The 18358-nt window shown below is 43.7% G+C and overlaps 1 protein-coding gene across 1 annotated transcript; it reads left to right on the top strand.

Annotated features, from left to right (window-relative positions):
- Window positions 1-603: 603 nt before the first annotated feature.
- Window positions 604-7095, top strand: LOC123405981 (wall-associated receptor kinase-like 6). The gene is made up of 4 exons (XM_045099489.1): window positions 604-1581; window positions 4573-5049; window positions 5459-5608; window positions 5688-7095. The coding sequence occupies exons 1-4, from the start codon at window positions 663-665 to the stop codon at window positions 6938-6940; spliced, it is 2799 nt and encodes a 932-aa protein (XP_044955424.1). The 5' UTR covers window positions 604-662; the 3' UTR covers window positions 6941-7095.
- Window positions 7096-18358: the final 11263 nt, after the last annotated feature.

The following is an 18358-nucleotide window of genomic DNA, read 5'->3' as shown; positions in this document are numbered from 1 at the left end:
ACAAGTATAATATATTTCATGTGCCCATAAGTATTTACAAAAAATCCTATCATTTATCGTATTAATAGACGGGCGTAGCAACGTGCGTCATCAATGATCTAGTAAGAGTTTGAGTTGCGATGTTTGCCGTGCTGCCAGGGTAATTGAAGTTATGTATGCGTTCCATTGAAAAATAAGTCGATCTTCTGCTAATTAAATAAGAAAGCTACCCCATATGTCATGATCTCCACTTGAAAACAAAGACTTGCGACTCCACAAAGTCAGTCAATGCGAGAGGGGAGTTTTGAATTGCACTAGCAGTACAGAAATATCCAAAGCCGTTGAGTGGCAGAGGATACACGGACTTGTTCTCGCCACAAGTAAGTATGTGTTACATCAGAAATTAATACTGTACACCATTCTAACCCGTGATAGGTGATATGCTGAACTCTTCAAAGACGTTCCCTACCTTACAAAACCAAGTTCGGAAAATGTCTCTCCTTTTTCCACCACAACAGCGACGGAACGTGTAATTCCGTTTGAAAATGGAATACGAGTGTACAATTCCGTTTGAAAATGGTGATACTGGACAGGTACATAAATATGCAAGAGAGTACCAATGCTGGAAGCTAAAGCAGCGAGACACCTAAAGCTCAATACACCATTTTCCCACAAGTACTGTGATGAAGAAGATGAGGCTCCTCTGCTTGCTCGTGCTGCTGATGCTATGGACGGCAACGGCACGAGCATCCTCTGGCGTGCAAGGAAGCCAGGGCCGGAACAGGAGTGATCTTCCCTCCCTGGCCGGCTGTCACAAGAGTTGTGGCAACCTCAGCTTCGACTACCCGTTCGGCATAGGGCCGGGCTGCTTCCGGCGGCCGCAGCAAGACTTTGAGCTCTTCTGCAACAGAACCCACGGTGCGTCGCAGCCCCCCAGACTCTTCCTGCAAGACGGCATCACCGAGGTCGTCGATAGCATCACGGTTGACGGCGGTCGCTATGCCGGACAATATATCGAGGTATCGTTTTCCCAATCCGTCCCCGTGAGACCTGAGGAGGATGTATACAACATCTCCTGGAATCCTGGGAGATCTCCCAGTCTCTATTCTTTACAATTAAATTTCACTGGTTGCGACTTCGACATGTATGTGCTCGAGCACGATACGAACAAGACGGTGGGTCAGTGCACTACTACATGCCCTGACGAAGACATCACGGATAAGGTGTCCAGCCTCAGGCAGGACTGCAACGGTACAGGATGTTGCTCCACCGATTATATATCCGCGTCTGCTACCGGCTTCGACATCAAGTTCGTCCGCCACAAGATTGGAAAGCTGAAGTTCAAAGCGCACAGTAACCGAAGCTCCATATGGGATACAATTGATGTAAGCACTGATTACGTCTTTATCTCCTGGGGTATCACCGTTGATGAACCTGATGGGCCCTTCCAAAACAGCACAGATTATGCATGTCTCAGCAACAATAGCACCAGTCGCCTGATGTTTCAGTATGAGTATACTGGTCCTGCTCCGTATTACTGTGACTGCGACGGTGGTTACGGAGGCAATCCATACATAACGGATGGCTGCTCGCGTGACAAAGGTAATTGCTCTCAGATAAAAAGCCTAGTTTTTCTTAGTGTGTACTTCTCTTATACAGCGAATTTCTTCAACAGTATTCACCAACAAAAAATAGTCTGCAACAGTAAGCAATTTTGTCCCCACATGCTCACATATACAGACTTCACAGGAAAAAAATCAAAACCATAAAAAGCCGATGATCTCCTGTTTGACGCAGCCAAGGCTACTTTCATTGGGGACCTCCAACTAACGCTTCAAGCAGCCAAATCATGGGCCGGCCCAAGTGGCGAGCTATCAACTCGCCGCGCCTGACGTTTGCTCGCTCACCGCTGTTTTGTACGGTCACGCTTGATGAATTGACTGGTCAACTTTTGATTTTAATAAGAAAGAAGAAAACTAAAAATAAATTTTTATAAAGTCAATCAAATTATTAAAAAGTTCATTTAAATTTTAGAATAGTTCATCAATTTTCAAAAAAATATCACCAATTTTGAAAAAGATTCATCGATTTTGGAAAAAAGTTCACCGATTTTAGAAAAACAAATCATCGACTTTTAGAAAAAGTTCACCGATTTTGAAAAAAGTTCACGATTTTGGAAAAAAGTTCACCGATTTTAGAAAAACAAATTATCGACTTTTAGAAAAAGTTCACCGATTTTGAAAAAAGTTCACGATTTTGGAAAGAAGTTCATCGAATGTGAAAAGATTTCACCAATTTTGGAAAGGATATCATCAAATTTGAAAAACAGTTCACCGATTTTGGAAAAAGTTCATCAAATTTGAAAAAAAACATCAAATTTGAAAAAAGTTCAAAACTTTTAAAACAATTCATCATTTATAAAAAACAAAAGAACAAATTTAATGACCTCTTTTCAAATTGTTGAACCAGGTCAAACAAAAAAGAAAAATCATTGAACGAGGTAAAATATAAAAAGAAAAAGAAATAAGAAATAAGAAAGAAAGGAGGAAAGCAACGTGGGAAAACCACTCGCCACCCCACGCTGTACGTCACCTCTCATTTTTTCCTTTGATTCATCCTACATGGGCCGGCCCAGCGCGGGGAATGCTGCAGTACTCCGTTTGCAAAATCGCATTGCAACGGGCGCCTGCGGCGCCAAATAGGTTTAGCCCTCTCATTGGGTAGCATCTTAGTGTTGTCTATTGCCTGGTATGGATATGGCATTCTAAAATCTTAGGGTGAGGCATTTTGGATTTTGGGCCGATATGACTTCGCATGAATAGTAAAATCAAAATAATAAAAAACTAAAAATTTCCTGATTTTTTAAGAAATGAAGATGGACGTATCTCCTAAAACTGCATGCCCATGTTCATGAAGAAAATAGCCTTTTTTTCGTAGGACGTGATGTTTTTTGCAGCCGAGCTCAAATGAGCTTGGATGAATAGTACATTCAAAAAATAATTTTAAAATGTTTAGAAAAAACTGATTTTTTGTGGAAAACTATGAAAAATATTCCATGAGCTCGCAAAGTTTCATCGTGAAATCACATTTATGAAAGTCGTGGCTAAAAGAGAACTTTTTATTTTTTGCAAGATCTTAGAACAATTGTCAAAGTTTGCTGTAAGAAAATCAGAATTTTTCAATATTTTTTGAATTTACAGTTGACCCGAGCTCATTTGAGCTCGGGTGTAGAAGGGCACTTTCACCGTTAGCGTTGTTTATTTCCCAGACCAGCCACAAGTCTGTTCTCACAAAAAAATTCACATGTATAGAAGAAACAAAAATGGTCATTGCAAAAAAAAACGACTTCTTAAAACAGTTTTTTGGATTTTGTACATGAAGGAGTATATGAGTACAAGCTTCGTTTTGAATTTTCGGCATGTTTAGGCCCTTTTATTTCATGATAATGAGTTGTAGGATTATTCTACCTTTTCTAAGGTGGATCCTAAGAAACTCCAAGACCATGGTCTGTATACCTCCTGACATCCAACGCCATGCATCAGAAGTTTAATTCAACAGTAATATTATACCAAATTTAATTCGACATTCAAAATCAAATTCTAATTCAAACAAAACCGATGCTTCGATGAAGTGCCCACATATGTTCAACTAGATCATCATGGAGTTGTTCATGACCACCATCGTCTACTATCCATTGATGCACGTCTAGAAATCTTTGCAATCCCCATTCATCCTTCTCTGGCTCAACAGGTGGCATATACATTTTGTTCCCCTCATTCTCATAGCGATAGTCCGCCAGTTGTTCCCTCTCATCCTCTATGAACATGTTATGAAAATATGACGCACGCGGTCATGAAGCGCCACATGTTTTTTTTATGCCAATAGCGATCAATACCACGAACGATTGCAAAATGAGCTTGGAGGACCCCGAATGCATGCACATCCTGTCTACATGCTTCTTGTCTCCTAGCAAAGTGAGTATTCTTGTTACCTTGAGGCTTTGAAATTATCTTAGCAATATTTTCCCATGCCGGATCCATCAACAAGATAATATACCATGTTGTATTGCCGGCCATTAATTTCAAAATTCACAGGAGCTTCCTCGCCAATAGAAAGCCTTGAAAAAGGATGAGATCTTTGCAGAACAGTCAGGTCATTGTTAGATCCTAGCAATCAAGAATATGAATGCCATTTGATGACACAAATTCTAGAATTATAGTTGCATCCTTATCTTTTCCTTGAACCGTCCATGCTATGTAGTAGGGCAAAACTTCCACTTTCAATGCATGCAATTGATACTTTCAAGCATTCATAGAAAGCCTTTTGATGAACCCATCTCAAGAATTCTTATGGTGTCCGCTTCATTTGGAGCTCGAAAATATTCTTCTCTAAATATTCTTCGTAAATTCTGGTCACGGTATGAAAATTCGAAAAAATTCCAAATATGAAACTGTGTGTTTTGGTCATGTCATTAATTTCTTACGATCTTTAGGAGTTGATCACGTGACCTCTTGTAGTAGGTACGATTTTCTTCTTGTATGAGAGGGTAATCTTAAAACAGATGCACTGACTTTTTTTATTTAATGAAATCAGGGTATGATCCGAAACAACGGAAGACCAACTGCTCTAGACGGTGTGGACAAATCAATGTCCCTTTCCCATTTGGCCTAGAGCACGGTTGTTCTGCAAGGATGTCATTTCAGCTCAACTGTACAAATTCGTCTTTGTCTACCCTCCAGTTTCCTGACGTGGACGGTAAATATGTAAAGTATATAAATATCATGGAGGGGCTAGTGAATGTTAAATACAGCATATATGACGAAGAGGACATTTCGGTGAGGGTACCTCAAGATCCAGGCCACTATGTTGCCTCCGCAGGTGTAGTACCACAACAGTGGGCCGTAGCCAATTTAACATGCCCCGAGGCAAAGGTGAATAAGACCGGATATGCATGTGTCAGCATGAATAGCAAATGCTTGGATGTCAACTCCGAACTAGAATATTATGGTTACCGTTGCACATGTATGGCCGGTTTTGACGGGAATCCATATGTCTCCAATGGGTGCAAAGGTACACACTGCATCTCTCTGCCTCCTCCTCCGTTGTGCATCTGGGTATATATGAAAAACATCTCTGTGTTAGGGAACTGCCATAATGAATGGGTGATCGCACACCTTTTAGAGAAGTGATACCTTTATATCTCCAAACAATCTCAAAGTAAAAAAATATAGATATGCAAAAACGCGCTCAAGCTCGACCTCTATATATACTTTGTGCACATGGTAACCTGTAAATAAGTTGTCTACGAACAAAAATCTGTATGGGTTCATTCTATAATTTAATTTCTGTTGTGCCCCTAATATTCAAATTACATTAAGCTCAAATAACCTACGGTAGTATTACGTGCAGGCACTACTGGGAAACTTAGTTACAATACTTATGTATTATAATCTTGCGTTATATATACTTATTGTTGCAGATGTTGACGAGTGCAACGCACCAGGCACATGTAATGGGACTTGTCATAATACCAAAGGAGGTCACTATTGCACCGAATGTCCTAGTAATACAGTGTATGACACTGCATTAAAGATGTGCGTATCGACTAAAAAACAAAATCTGGTACTAGGTGAGTTCATGGTACAACCAATTCCACATAATGAGCTCCATAAAATCTTGAACAGTAATGGCGGACATAATCATTACAGGTATCGCCATTGGGATTAGCGTTGGTTTTGGAATTATACTTCTCATGTCAATTGTAATATTACTCATCCGGAGATGGAAAAAAGACATCAAGAAGAAACTGCGAAGAAAGCATTTTCGGCAGAACCAAGGTCTACTCCTCGAGCAATTGATATCATCAGATGAAAATGCAAGTGACAACACTAAGATTTTTTCACTATCAGAGTTAGAAAAGGCAACAAATGATTTTGATCCCACGCGTATCGTTGGTCGTGGAGGGCATGGCATGGTTTATAAAGGCATCTTATCCGATCAACGGGTAGTGGCCATAAAGAAGTCTAAAGTCATTGAGCAAGTTGAGCTAAGCCAGTTTATCAATGAGGTTGCAGTCCTTTCCCAAGTAAATCACCGGAATATTGTGAAGCTCTTGGGTTGTTGTCTTGAGACCGAAGTCCCACTGCTAGTGTATGACTTCATCCCTAATGGTTCGTTATTTGGAATCCTTCATGCCAGTACCACTAGCAGCTCTATCTTCTCCTGGGATGATTGTTTGAAAATTGCTGCGGAAGCTGCTGGAGCACTGTATTACCTACACTCAGCTGCTTCGGTATCGATATTTCATCGTGATGTGAAGTCCACTAACATACTATTAGATGGAAATTACACTGCAAAAGTATCAGATTTTGGTGCTTCAAGGTTAGTTCCTATTGACCAAACTCACGTTGTTACAAATATACAAGGCACATTTGGATACTTGGATCCAGAATATTACCACACGGGTATGTTGAATGAGAAGAGTGATGTCTACAGTTTTGGTGTAGTACTTGTAGAGTTGCTGCTCCGAAAGAAGCCTATTTTTACAAGTGACTCTGGGCTAACGCAAAACTTGTCCAACTACTTCCTTTGGGAGATGAGGGAGAAACCACTTGCAGAAATAGTAGCTACTCAAGTTCTCGAGGAAGCAACAAATGAAGAGATTAATGATATCGCCACTCTTGCGGAGACTTGCTTGCAACTACGAGGTGAAGAGAGACCTACAATGAAACAAGTGGAGATGAAATTGCAGTATGTGCGATCTAAAAGGTTGAGATCATCTCAGGTTGTTTTAAAAAATGAAGACATGCAACCCTTGTTAAGTGGACAAAGCCAAGACACTCTTCCGATGTTGACTACTCCGAGTGGTAGAGTAGACCGAAGTAATATAGATTCTCAAAGGAACCAAAATTGCTACAGCTTGGAGCAAGAGTTCATGGCATCGGCGACTCTCCCTCGCTAGTTTATCGTGTTCCCAGCGTTAATGTTTGGTTGTCTGCTTCTCCTATTGAAATGCTATATTATTTTCGTGCTTTGATAGGGAGGGTAAAGTATACTCTGTAATTGCCTTAAATAATGTGTGGTTAATACTATTCAGATTGGAAAGTTTCATTCTTATTCTTGTCTTAAATTGCCTTGGTATTTGCTGTTCTTGCTTTTCACTACTCAGATTGGTTAGTACTATTCAGATTGGAAATCCACCTGTGGAACCTAGCAGGCGCAGGCATTCCGTTCGACCCAGGCTGAGTCCTTGTCGCTATTTGCTTATCTTGCTTTTCTCTTTTTTTTTTCTAGTTTTCCTCTTGCTTCCGGGTCTCTTGGAGGTTGGAGCCCTTTTGCTGTATACCCAGCTTGGATATGTTTCTTCTCCAGCTCTGATCCAACCCCTCAGCTATATGTCTGAATAAATGAAGTCTGTTATTATACCCTGATGATCATGTCCCAACGCTCTCAGAACAATCTTTTATTTTTCCATGTTGCATTTACAAATGATCAAATTTGATGCAGCAGTAACCACATTCCATCTATGCTAGAAGGAACGAAATGTACATCAAAAACAGTGATGCGTACCTCTACTGCATTATCACCGTCCTGCTGTGTTCGTCCGGCTGACATGCATAACTCACCTTGTGTTTTTTTCCTGAACAAAATATTTTAATAATTGGAAGAAATTCTGGACCGTCGATCCATCCGCCCATCGGGATGGTGATGGGCTCGAGAACGAACTTGGGTGTATGCTCTCCTCCTCCACTTCTCTTGGGTGCATTAATAAGTACGTAGCATATCCAAAAGCACTAATCAGATCACTATCATCAACGGAGATGTGCAAGATGAAGAACTACAAGGGCAAGTACATAGACCAAATTTTGGTGTCCGACGGAACCCATGACCATATAAACAATGTTTAGTCAACAATATTCACTCTCACGTGCTTCATATGCTTTGCTGCCTGCCTCTTCACCGATTTCTTTAATTTTTTTACGGAGACCATAGCTAACCAACCGAATCTCCTTGAGGCCTCGTTTGGTTAAGGGGGATTGGGGAGGTTTTGAGAGGGAGGGATTTCAGAGAATTGGGTGAATCCCTTTGTTCCACCCAATCCTCTCAAATCTCCGGGGCTTTGCTTCCACTAGTCCAGTGAGGCTTTGTTCGGTTCCACCGAATATGAGTGGGATTGGCATGGATTGAAGAGGATTAAATCCCATCTAGTACAAATTTTACCCCATTCCCCTTCAATCCACCTCAATCCTCTTGGACAGTGGATTAACCGAACAAGGCCTGAAGAGGGTTTTGAAACACATGGATAGGAAGGGACTGAAGGGGAACGGAGAGGATTGGCTTAAGCAAACCCCTCATACCAAATGGGCGTCCGAGGATCTGTGGGGTTTCTGGCCCTTCCGGGGATTTTCCTCTCAAAACCTCTTCAATCCCCCTTAACCAAACGAGGCCTGAGGCTTTTGAGGGCTCGCAGCCTGCGGAATGCGTCCAACACTCTGCAATCTTCTGGAAGCGGCATAGATTGAAGGGAAATTATAAAGAGAAGCGCCGCATCACAACTTTTCCATGCAGCGGCTTTCGCAGCCCCATGTGGATGCAAAAATCTTCCACCTCATGCTTACATCATCACATTAAATGCTTTTTCGAATTTTAAAAATGATTTATCTCATAGATTAATAATTTTATTCAAGATTCGCTTTCACCGTTAGGTTCGTCTCGATGAGACCTTCAAAATAAGATCCCATGTTGACATGTTTCGTTGATTTTTTTCGTCGTTCCTAGTTGCCACATTTATGTCATCATAGTTGCCATCTTACGGATGTATAGTTGTCACAAAAGTCATACATAGTTATCAGGACAATACTTTTATACTTTTTAAGCATTGCAATGTTATGTGAAGCTAAAAAGTGGGTATTAAAACACTAATAACAAGCAAGTAAACGCATAAAGCGGCACAAGTATAATGAATTAAGTTTTTTAGTGGGGTATATCAACATTCATAAACCTGATAACCAAGTTGATTTAATGTGAGAACTATGTAACAAATAATATGACAACTAAGTGATAGTAATCTGGCAAGTACCGAAGAATACGAAAGTCATCGAAACATATCGACATGGGAGCTAGTTTTGAAGATCTCGTCACGAAAAAGTCAGTGGTGAAAGCGGATCATTAATTGAATTAACGGTTTTGTAGATAAATTTTTTTGAATTTCAAACATCGAAGGAAATCTTGATGACGTCATTGCATGCATGCATGATAAAGAAAGGAGATTTGTCCCTGCATGTCCAAGCTGTTTAAAGTAATGAGTATGCATCTAGGGAGTACTAATTTTGCATGCATACTAATGTTCCATTAGCTGGGCCGCCGCTCCGGAAGCCCCAAATGGGGCGCTGCTCCGTAGTGTGGTCCTAGATTGAATATATCATGCATGTTCAAACTAGCATCTAGAACTTGGGGTCTCAAGAAAAGATGGCCTTTGTAGAGACACATGCCACATACTCGACCTGCGGAATTATGTTTAGTGTAATTTTTATACTTCTCAACTATTTCATCCTCTCCCTTGACATTAAAATTATTGTAGTAATAACTATCTCCATGGAGGTGCTGTAGCTTCAGAAGATTGATGATTGTTGTTGGCAACTCATATATATGTGTACCTCTAACATCCAACATTTCAAGGTGCCTCAAATTTTGCAAAGAACTAGGCAGGCATAAAATGTTCCGACATCCTCCAAGAGAAAGATAATTGAGGTGAAGAAGCTGCCCAATATCATCAAGATGATGATCTTTTAACTCCAGTGTGTCTTCCAAGTCAAGCACTCGGAGGAACCTCATATTGTCGGAGATGAAAAACGATCTCCACTCTCCGAAAACGGTCAGTGACCGTACGTGTGACAAGTCTAGCTTGCCCTCCAGCACATCCCTATCCCATTTCTAGTTGCTGTCAATGACAAGATGATGTATTGCACCTTGCGTGTCACCGTTTCTGCTCCGGTGCTCCCCCTGGACTGAACGATCGGCGCGTGAAACACATGGACGGCTGAGATCTCTTAAAACGATTCGGGAAGAGGGCACGATCGTCCTTTTTATGCTGGAGTAGAGCACGCGTAGAGGCCTGTACGAGCCCGCACCGGCCGTTAACTTTTGTACGCAAAGGGTATACATGTATTGTACGTGGGCGTTTCGTTTTTCCGTGTAACCGTGTGGCGGTCGTGGGCTAACACGTGTGGATGAAAACTTCCAAAAATCCGTATGACCATCCTATAAGAGGGAACCACCACCGGGCGCATCGCCCCCACGCCATTTTCCCCCAAATCGCCTCCCTCCCTCCTCCGTTCCAGAAAACCCTCGCTCCTTCCTCCTCTCGTTGCCGCATCATCTCCCCCTCGTCTCCCTCACCCCGCCACCGCACGTAGTCGCTCAGCCCCACCACCTCCCTCTCTCCAGCCGGTTCTCTCAGGCTTCGATGGAGCAAGGTCGTGCCACTGCCGCCGCTACGCACAGAGATGTGGTCGAGGGAGCAGAGACCACGACAGATGTCGTCCAAGAAGTGGCCGCCGTTGGGGTTTAGGAGATGATGCACGCGTTGTCGCTGGGGTTTAGGAGATGCTGCACGCGTTGTCGCTAGATCGGTCGATGCGGCGGCGGATCTGGAGGAGAAGGGGGTGGCGGGCTCCGACTCCGCCGTGTCGGACCTGGCCGGCGACAAGCAGGTGATGAATGTGGTAATGCTTCTCATTCCCCTCCTTTTATAGTTAGTGTTGATAAGCGGAAGATTTAGTAGATTTCTGATTGAATGTTGCACCCCTTCTGCTTTTTTGGTAAATCTTAATGACAGTTAGGGTTTTTTTTGTAGTTGATTCATGCTTGAATGCTACAGATATTTAATGAGAGTTAGATTTTTTTTAATTAGAATCTTGATTGATGCATGTGCTTAGATTTTATTATGTGTTGGATATGTTGTTAAATTTGTTGTGGATATCCCCTCACAGGGGAACGGCACGGGCTGAGCAGCCCTCCAGTCAATCTATTTAAAGATGATTTTGTACAAATCAGTTTAAAATCTTACTTCCTTTTATTTAAAGTCTATCAATTAGTTGTTGAAATGAGCACATTACGTCTAACTAGTGCCCAATTTCAAAATAGTTTGGAGCCTCCCTTCAATATCCATAAACTAAATATGTAGGTAGCTTTATTTTTTATCTGTAGTTTTACTCTACTTATAAAGTTAACCATGAGTAGGTATGCTAGACATGCAACTACGCCACATGAGCAACTCATATTAATTTTTTGTTGCATAATTCCATGCATGAATGTCATATGAAATAGTTTTGCACCTAGCACCAAAAATTGCACAAGAGCTTTCCTTCCTTGAAGCTCATGGCATTACAATATACCATCCAATAAAAGGCTGAGAGAATAGGGCAGCTGATGCAGCACTATGTATGTAATTAGAAGCACATTGCTGAATGCTTGACCTTTTGCATATCGTGTTATGTAGTTGGTAGTAATTGAATTACTTATATTGCAGGAAGAGGAAGCTGCTGGCATGAAGAGGAAGCTGGCCAAGACTAGGTTCAAGAACCCATATGACTCTGACTACGAGAAGACGACATGTATGAGGTAACCCCAACTAGATTTTTTGCCTCTTCATTAATCTGTATGAGATCACTTGTTTTTTGATAAAGCCCTATCTGAATGCCTTCAAAGTGGATTTTGTTGTTGTTTTATTCATTAATATCATAAAGTTGTGTTGATTGTTCATTAATTAGCTCTAAATGGAATATTTGTGGTCTTTCTTCATGAAACCATATATGAATGCATATAAATGGCAATATTCTGTTGTTTGTCCACTAAATTTTTTTTAAATGGAAAATTTTCATATATTTTCATTTTATTTCTCTAAATTGGAATTTTCTGTTTTTAAGTTTAGTATAAGCACTATATGAATGCATGTACATGGGATTTTTAATGAAATTGATGTAAATGGTAATTTACTATTGTTTGTTTAATTAAATTACCGTACATGGCTATTTTCTTTGTTTGTTCATTAAATTCCTGTAAATGGCAATTATCTGATGTTTGTTCATTGCATTCTTCTAAATGGGAAGTATGTGTTGTTTGTTCCATAAGGCCTATATGAATGCATAATGTATTTATGCTATTCATTTGTGTGTGCAGTATAACTCTGGAGATGATGTGCAGGACGACAACAAAGAGTCCTTCGTTGATAAGGAAGCCTAGAAGATCAGGGAGAAGGGGAAGATGACGTACTTTAAACGGGGCAAGTTCATGTGCCCATACTGCACCACAAAGCCAAAGCCCAAGGATGGGATTTATGAGCACCTTAAGTCGCATGCATGCGGTTTATCGACGAGTGCAGACGACATCAAGATTAGGGCAGAGCATGCATCCCTCCTGAAGGCTTTGGGTCCCATTTAGTCACCCTCCATGATCTATTTGCTGTGAAGCTGGATGTGGTACTCATCATCAGTATGTTTGATGATGTTTTACTTTTGTGCAAGTGCATGTGGTTGTGAACTGTTTTCTTTTGTTTCAGTGTATATATTCTGAGTTTAGGTGCTGCAATGATCATGGGGTTAAGTTAATGGGGTTGAGTTTAGGTGCTGCAATGATCATGGGGTTAAGTTAATGGGGTTCAGTTTAGGTGCTGCAATGAGCACGGTAGCTGCTTCAATGTTGCTTCACTGATCAGAATTGATGCATGGGGTTGAGTTTAGGTGCTGCAATGATCACTGTAGCTTCTTCAATTTTGCTTCACTGGTCAGACATGCTGCATGGGGTTAAGTTAATGGGGTTTAGTAAAGTTAGTGATAATTGTTCATCCTAACACATTCCAGCTTCGGTGTCTAACTTAACTTTGAAATAATGCCCATTAACTTAAGTTAATGGGGTTTAGTAAAGTTAGTGATAATTGTTCATCCTGACACATTCCAGCTTCGGTTTCTAACTTAACTTTGGAAACTTATGCCAAACCCTAGGGTTCAACGGGGCTAATTGCAAGATAACAGACAAGCGACAACAGCTGTAGCTAATTGCAAGATAACAGACCCGCGATAGTAGTTGCCTACAAATGGGGCTGTGGGCTAATTCTGATGAGAGAAGAGTTCGACACCTCTACCACCGCACGGTATATAAGCTGGTCCGGGCGCCCCTCCGCTTCCAAGGTGGGACTAAACCCCATTTGCGGCCACCGCGTTGTTCATGGGGCATTGCCACGTTTGTGGGCCGGCTAACAATGTTAGCACACTGCGGTCAGCCCCCTTCCCCCCGCGCGCGACCTCTCCCCCACCAACTGGGCTGGCTCATTTCCCTCCCTCGAGGTCGCCCCCGCCCCCAGCGCGCGGCGCAGCTGATTGTTTAGACCCACCTCGAAAGCGGAGGGGAGCCGAGACTTGTTTAAATAGCCTGGCGCTGCAGTAGAGTTGAACTCCTCTATCACACAACCTACAAGCCCTGTTGGATCTTGCTGTTGGGTTTGTAGTGGGCCTATTTGACTGATTTGTTTGGAAAAATATGCCTACTACAGGTCCAGCGACTGCTGCAGGTTATACTTTTTTTGTTATACTTTTTTTGTAGATGTCACTTGCTTATTTTTTGACCATCTCCAAGAATGTGATGAAGACGATGAGGCGCCTCTGCTTGCTCGCGCTGCTGTTGCTATGGATGGCAACGGTGCAAGCATCCGCTGGCGTGCAAGGAAGCCAGGTCGGGAACATGAGTGCTCTTCCCTCCCTGGCCGGCTGTCAGAAGTGATGTGGCAACCTCAGCTTGGACTACCCGTTCGGCATAGGGCCGGGCTGCTTTCGGCCGCCGCGGAAAGACTTTGAGCTCTTCTGCAACCGAACCCACGGTGCGTCGCAGCTGTTGGGGAACGTCGCACTTCTGCAATCTCCATCATCATGATCTCCATCAACGTTTCGCCATTGGGGTTGTCGTGCTACTCATGCTATTACTACTAAATCTACGTCCTAGCAAAATAGTAAACGCATCTGCAAGCACAAACGTTAGTTATAAAGACAACCCTATGGCTCCTGCCGGTTGCCGTACCATCGACGTGCAAGTCGATATTAACTATTACAACACGATCATCTCATACATCCAATATATCACATCACATCGTTGGCCATATCACATCACAAGCATACCCTGCAAAAACAAGTTAGACGTCCTCTAATTTTGTTGTTTGCATGTTTTACGTGGTGACCATGGGTATCTAGTAGGATTGCATCTTACTTACGCAAACACCACAACGGAGATATATGAATTGCTATTTAACCTCATCCAAGGACCTCCTCGGTCAATTCCGATTCAACTAAAGTTGGAGAAACTGACACCCGCCAGTCATCTTTGAGCAACGGAGTTACTCGTAGCGATGAAACCAGTCTCTCGTAAGCGTACGAGTAATGTCGGTCCGAGCCGCTTCGATCCAACAATACCGCGGAATCAAGAAAAGACTAAGGAGGGCAGCAAAACACACATCACCGCCCACAAAAAACTTTTGTGTTCTACTCGAGAATACACCTACGCATGAACCTAGCTCATGATGCCACTGTTGGGGAACGTCGCATGGGAAACAAAAATTTTCCTACGCGCACGAAGACCTATGATGGTGATGTCCATCTACGAGAGGGGATGAGTGATCTACGTACCCTTGTAGATCGTACAGCAGAAGCGTTAGTGAACGCGGTTGATGTAGTGGAACGTCCTCACGTCCCTCGATCTGCCCCGCGAACAATCCCGCGATCAGTCCCACGATCTAGTACCGAACGGACGGCACCTCCGCGTTCAGCACACGTACAGCTCGACGATGATCTCGGCCTTCTTGATCCAGCAAGAGAGACGGAGAGGTAGAAGAGTTCTCCGGCAGCGTGACGGCGCTTCGGAGGTTGGTGATGACCTTGTCTCAGTAGGGCTCCGCCCGAGCTCCGCAGAAACGCGATCTAGAGGAAAAACCATGGAGGTATGTGGTCGGGCTGTCGTGGAAAAGTCGTCTCAAATCAGCCCTAAAACCCCACTATATATAGGAGGAGGAGGGGGGAGACTTGCCTTGGGGTCCAAGGACTCCCAAGGGAGTCGGCCGAGCCAAGGGGGAAGGTCTCCCCCTCCCAAACCGAAATCCACTTGATTTAGAAGGTGGAGTCCTTCTTCCCTTTCCCACCTCCTTCTTTTTTTTCCTTTCCTCTTTGATTTTATTTCCTATGCGCATAGGCCTCTCTTGGCTGTCTCACCAGCCCACTAAGGGCTGGTGTGGCACCCCAAACACCCATGGGCTTCCCTGGGGTGGGTGGCCCCCCCCGGTGAACTCTCGGAACCCATTCGTCATTCCCGGTACATTTCCGGTAACTCCGAAAACCTTCCGGTAATCAAATGAGGTCATCCTATATATCAATCTTCGTTTCCGGACCATTCCGGAAACCCTCGTGACGTCCGTGATCTCATCCGGGACTCCGAACAACATTCGGTAACCAACCATATAACTCAAATACGCATAGAACAACGTCGAACCTTAAGTGTGCAGACCCTGCGGGTTCGAGAACTATGTAGACATGACCCGAGAGACTCCTCGGTCAATATCCAATAGCGGGACCTGGATGCCCATATTGGATCCTACATATTCTACGAAGATCTTATCGTTTGAACCTCAGTGCCAAGGACTCATATAATCCCGTATGTCATTCCCTTTGTCCTTCGGTATGTTACTTGCCCGAGATTCGATCGTCAGTATCCGCATACCTATTTCAATCTCGTTTACCGGCAAGTCTCTTTACTCGTTCCGTAATACAAGATCCCGCAACTTACACTAAGTCACATTGCTTGCAAGACTTGTGTGTGATGTTGTATTACCGAATGGGCCCCGAGATACCTCTCCGTCACACGGAGTGACAAATCCCAGTCTCGATCCATACTAACTCAACGAACACCTTCGAAGATACCCTTAGAGCATCTTTATAGTCACCCAGTTACGTTGCGACGTTTGATACACACAAAGCATTCCTCCGGTGTCCGTGAGTTATATGATCTCATGGTCATAGGAACAAATACTTGACACGCAGAAAACAGTAGCAACAAAATGACACGATCAACATGCTACGTCTATTAGTTTGGGTCTAGTCGATCACATGATTCTCCTAATGATGTGATCTCGTTATCTAGTGACAACACTTGTCTATGGCCAGGAAACCTTGACCATCTTTGATCAATGAACTAGTCAACTAGAGGCTTACTAGGGACAGTGTTTTGTCTATGTATCCACACAAGTATTGTATTTCAATCAATATATTTATAGCATGGATAATAAACGATTATCATGAACTAAGAAATATAATAATAACTAATTTATTATTTCCTCTAGGGCATATTTCCAACAGCAGCCCCCCCAGACTTTTCCTGCACGACGGCGCCACCGAGGTCGTCCATGACATCAAACCCGGCGATCCTTATGCCGCACAGTGTATCGAGGTATCATTTTCCCAATCCGTCCCCGTGAGACCTGAGGAGGATGCATACAGCATCTCGTGGAATCCTGGGAGATCTCCGAGTGGCTATTCTTTACAATTAAACTTCACTGGTTGCGACTTCGACATGTATGTGCACTACTACATGCCCTGACGAAGACATCAGGGATAAGGTGTCTTCGTCTACTACCGGTTATATATCCGCGTCTACTACCGGCTTCGACATCAAGTTCGTCCGCCACAAGATTGGAAAGCTGGAGTTCAAAGCGCACAGTAACCGAAGCTCCATATGGGATACAATTGATGTAAGCACTGATCAGATATATATCTCCTGGGGTGTCGCCGTTGATGAACCTGGTGGCCCCTTCCAAAACAGCACAGACTATGCATGTCTCAGCAACAATAGCAGCAGTCGCGTGCAGAATCTGTATCTTGGTGCTGCTCAGTATTCTTGTTACTGTGACGGTGGTTACGGAGGCAATCCATACATAACGGATGGCTGCTCGCGTGACAAAGGTAATTGCTCGGAGATAAAAATCATAGTTTTTTCTTAGTGTGCAATTTTCTTATACAGTAAATTTCTTCAACAGTAACCAATTTTGTCCCCACATGCTCGCATATACAGACTTCACCGAAAAAAAATCAAAACCATAAAAAGCCGATGATCTCCTGTTTGACGCAGCCAAAGCTACTCTCATATGGTAGGATCTTATTGTTTTTTCAACACAGTACACACGCAAGCGCTCATATACGCGCACATACACTCAACCATACTCTCATATGGAAGGAAGGAGTGGACTCCTCCTTCCCCAAACCGAATTGGGATGGTAGTCCACCTCCTCCTGTCGGCCGGCGCCCTTGGGGCTCTCTTTAGCCCCAAGGCTATCCCCTCCCCTCCTCCTATATATATTGGTGGTTTTAGGGCTTCTGAGACACAACTTTGCCACGTGCAACTCAAACCTATACCTCGTAGTTCTTCCTCTAGATCGGATTTCTGCGGAGCTCGGGCGGAGCCGTGCAGGAATAGATCATCACCATCACTGGCGCGTTGTCATGCTGCCGGAGAACTCATCTATTTCCTCATCTCTCTTGCTGGATCAATAAGGCGGAGATCGTCATCGAGCTGTACGTGTGCTGAACCCAGAGGTGCCGTCCGTTCGGTGCTAGATCGGGGCGGATCCTGGGACGACGGTGATTGAAATCACGAAGTTGTACCACTACATCAACCGCGTTTCTTAACGCTTCCCGCTTGGCGATCTACAAGGGTTTGTAGATCCAATCTCCCTCTCATAGTTGGACATCACCATGATAGGTCTTCGTGTGCGTAGGAAAATATTTGTTTCTCATGCAACATTCCCCAACACTTGTCTCATGGTAATACCTTTGATGACAGTTTTGTCTGCAGATGCCGCAGCAGCCACAGATGATCCGGGCTCCCGACCCCAGTGTACATCCTGGCGCCCCCTCCTCAGGATCGGGCTCATAGGGCGTTGCACGCGCTCCAGGGCGATCTCATGTGGGGTCCGCTCTAGCCCCTGATTCGCCCGTACGATGCACCAGTGGGCCAGGCCCCACGCACCACGTGCCTGCGCCGGGACCAGGCGGGTCCCCCGCACGTGCCTCTGGTAGGCCTGCTCCCGTGCCTGGTCATGACGGGCCCAGATCCTCGGCGGTCGTTGTCTCCCACAAGCCATCCGCGGACGGTGATTCGCAGGTGCGCATCCCACCGACTGCGTCGCCCGTGTCCTCCGCTTCACAGGCGCCAAGTGGCAGTTCTAAATATGGCGCATATCCATATGGTGCTTCTTGTGGAGAGGAGCTGTCTGGTGGATTCTCTGCGGCTAATTCTGGATCGGTTGTGCCTTCCTCGTCCAACCGGCTACATCAACAAATTGCACTGC

Source organism: Hordeum vulgare, chromosome 6H (assembly GCF_904849725.1).
Source record: "Hordeum vulgare subsp. vulgare chromosome 6H, MorexV3_pseudomolecules_assembly, whole genome shotgun sequence".
NCBI lineage: Eukaryota > Viridiplantae > Streptophyta > Magnoliopsida > Poales > Poaceae > Hordeum > Hordeum vulgare.
This window is presented reverse-complemented; position numbering and strand designations above follow the sequence as displayed.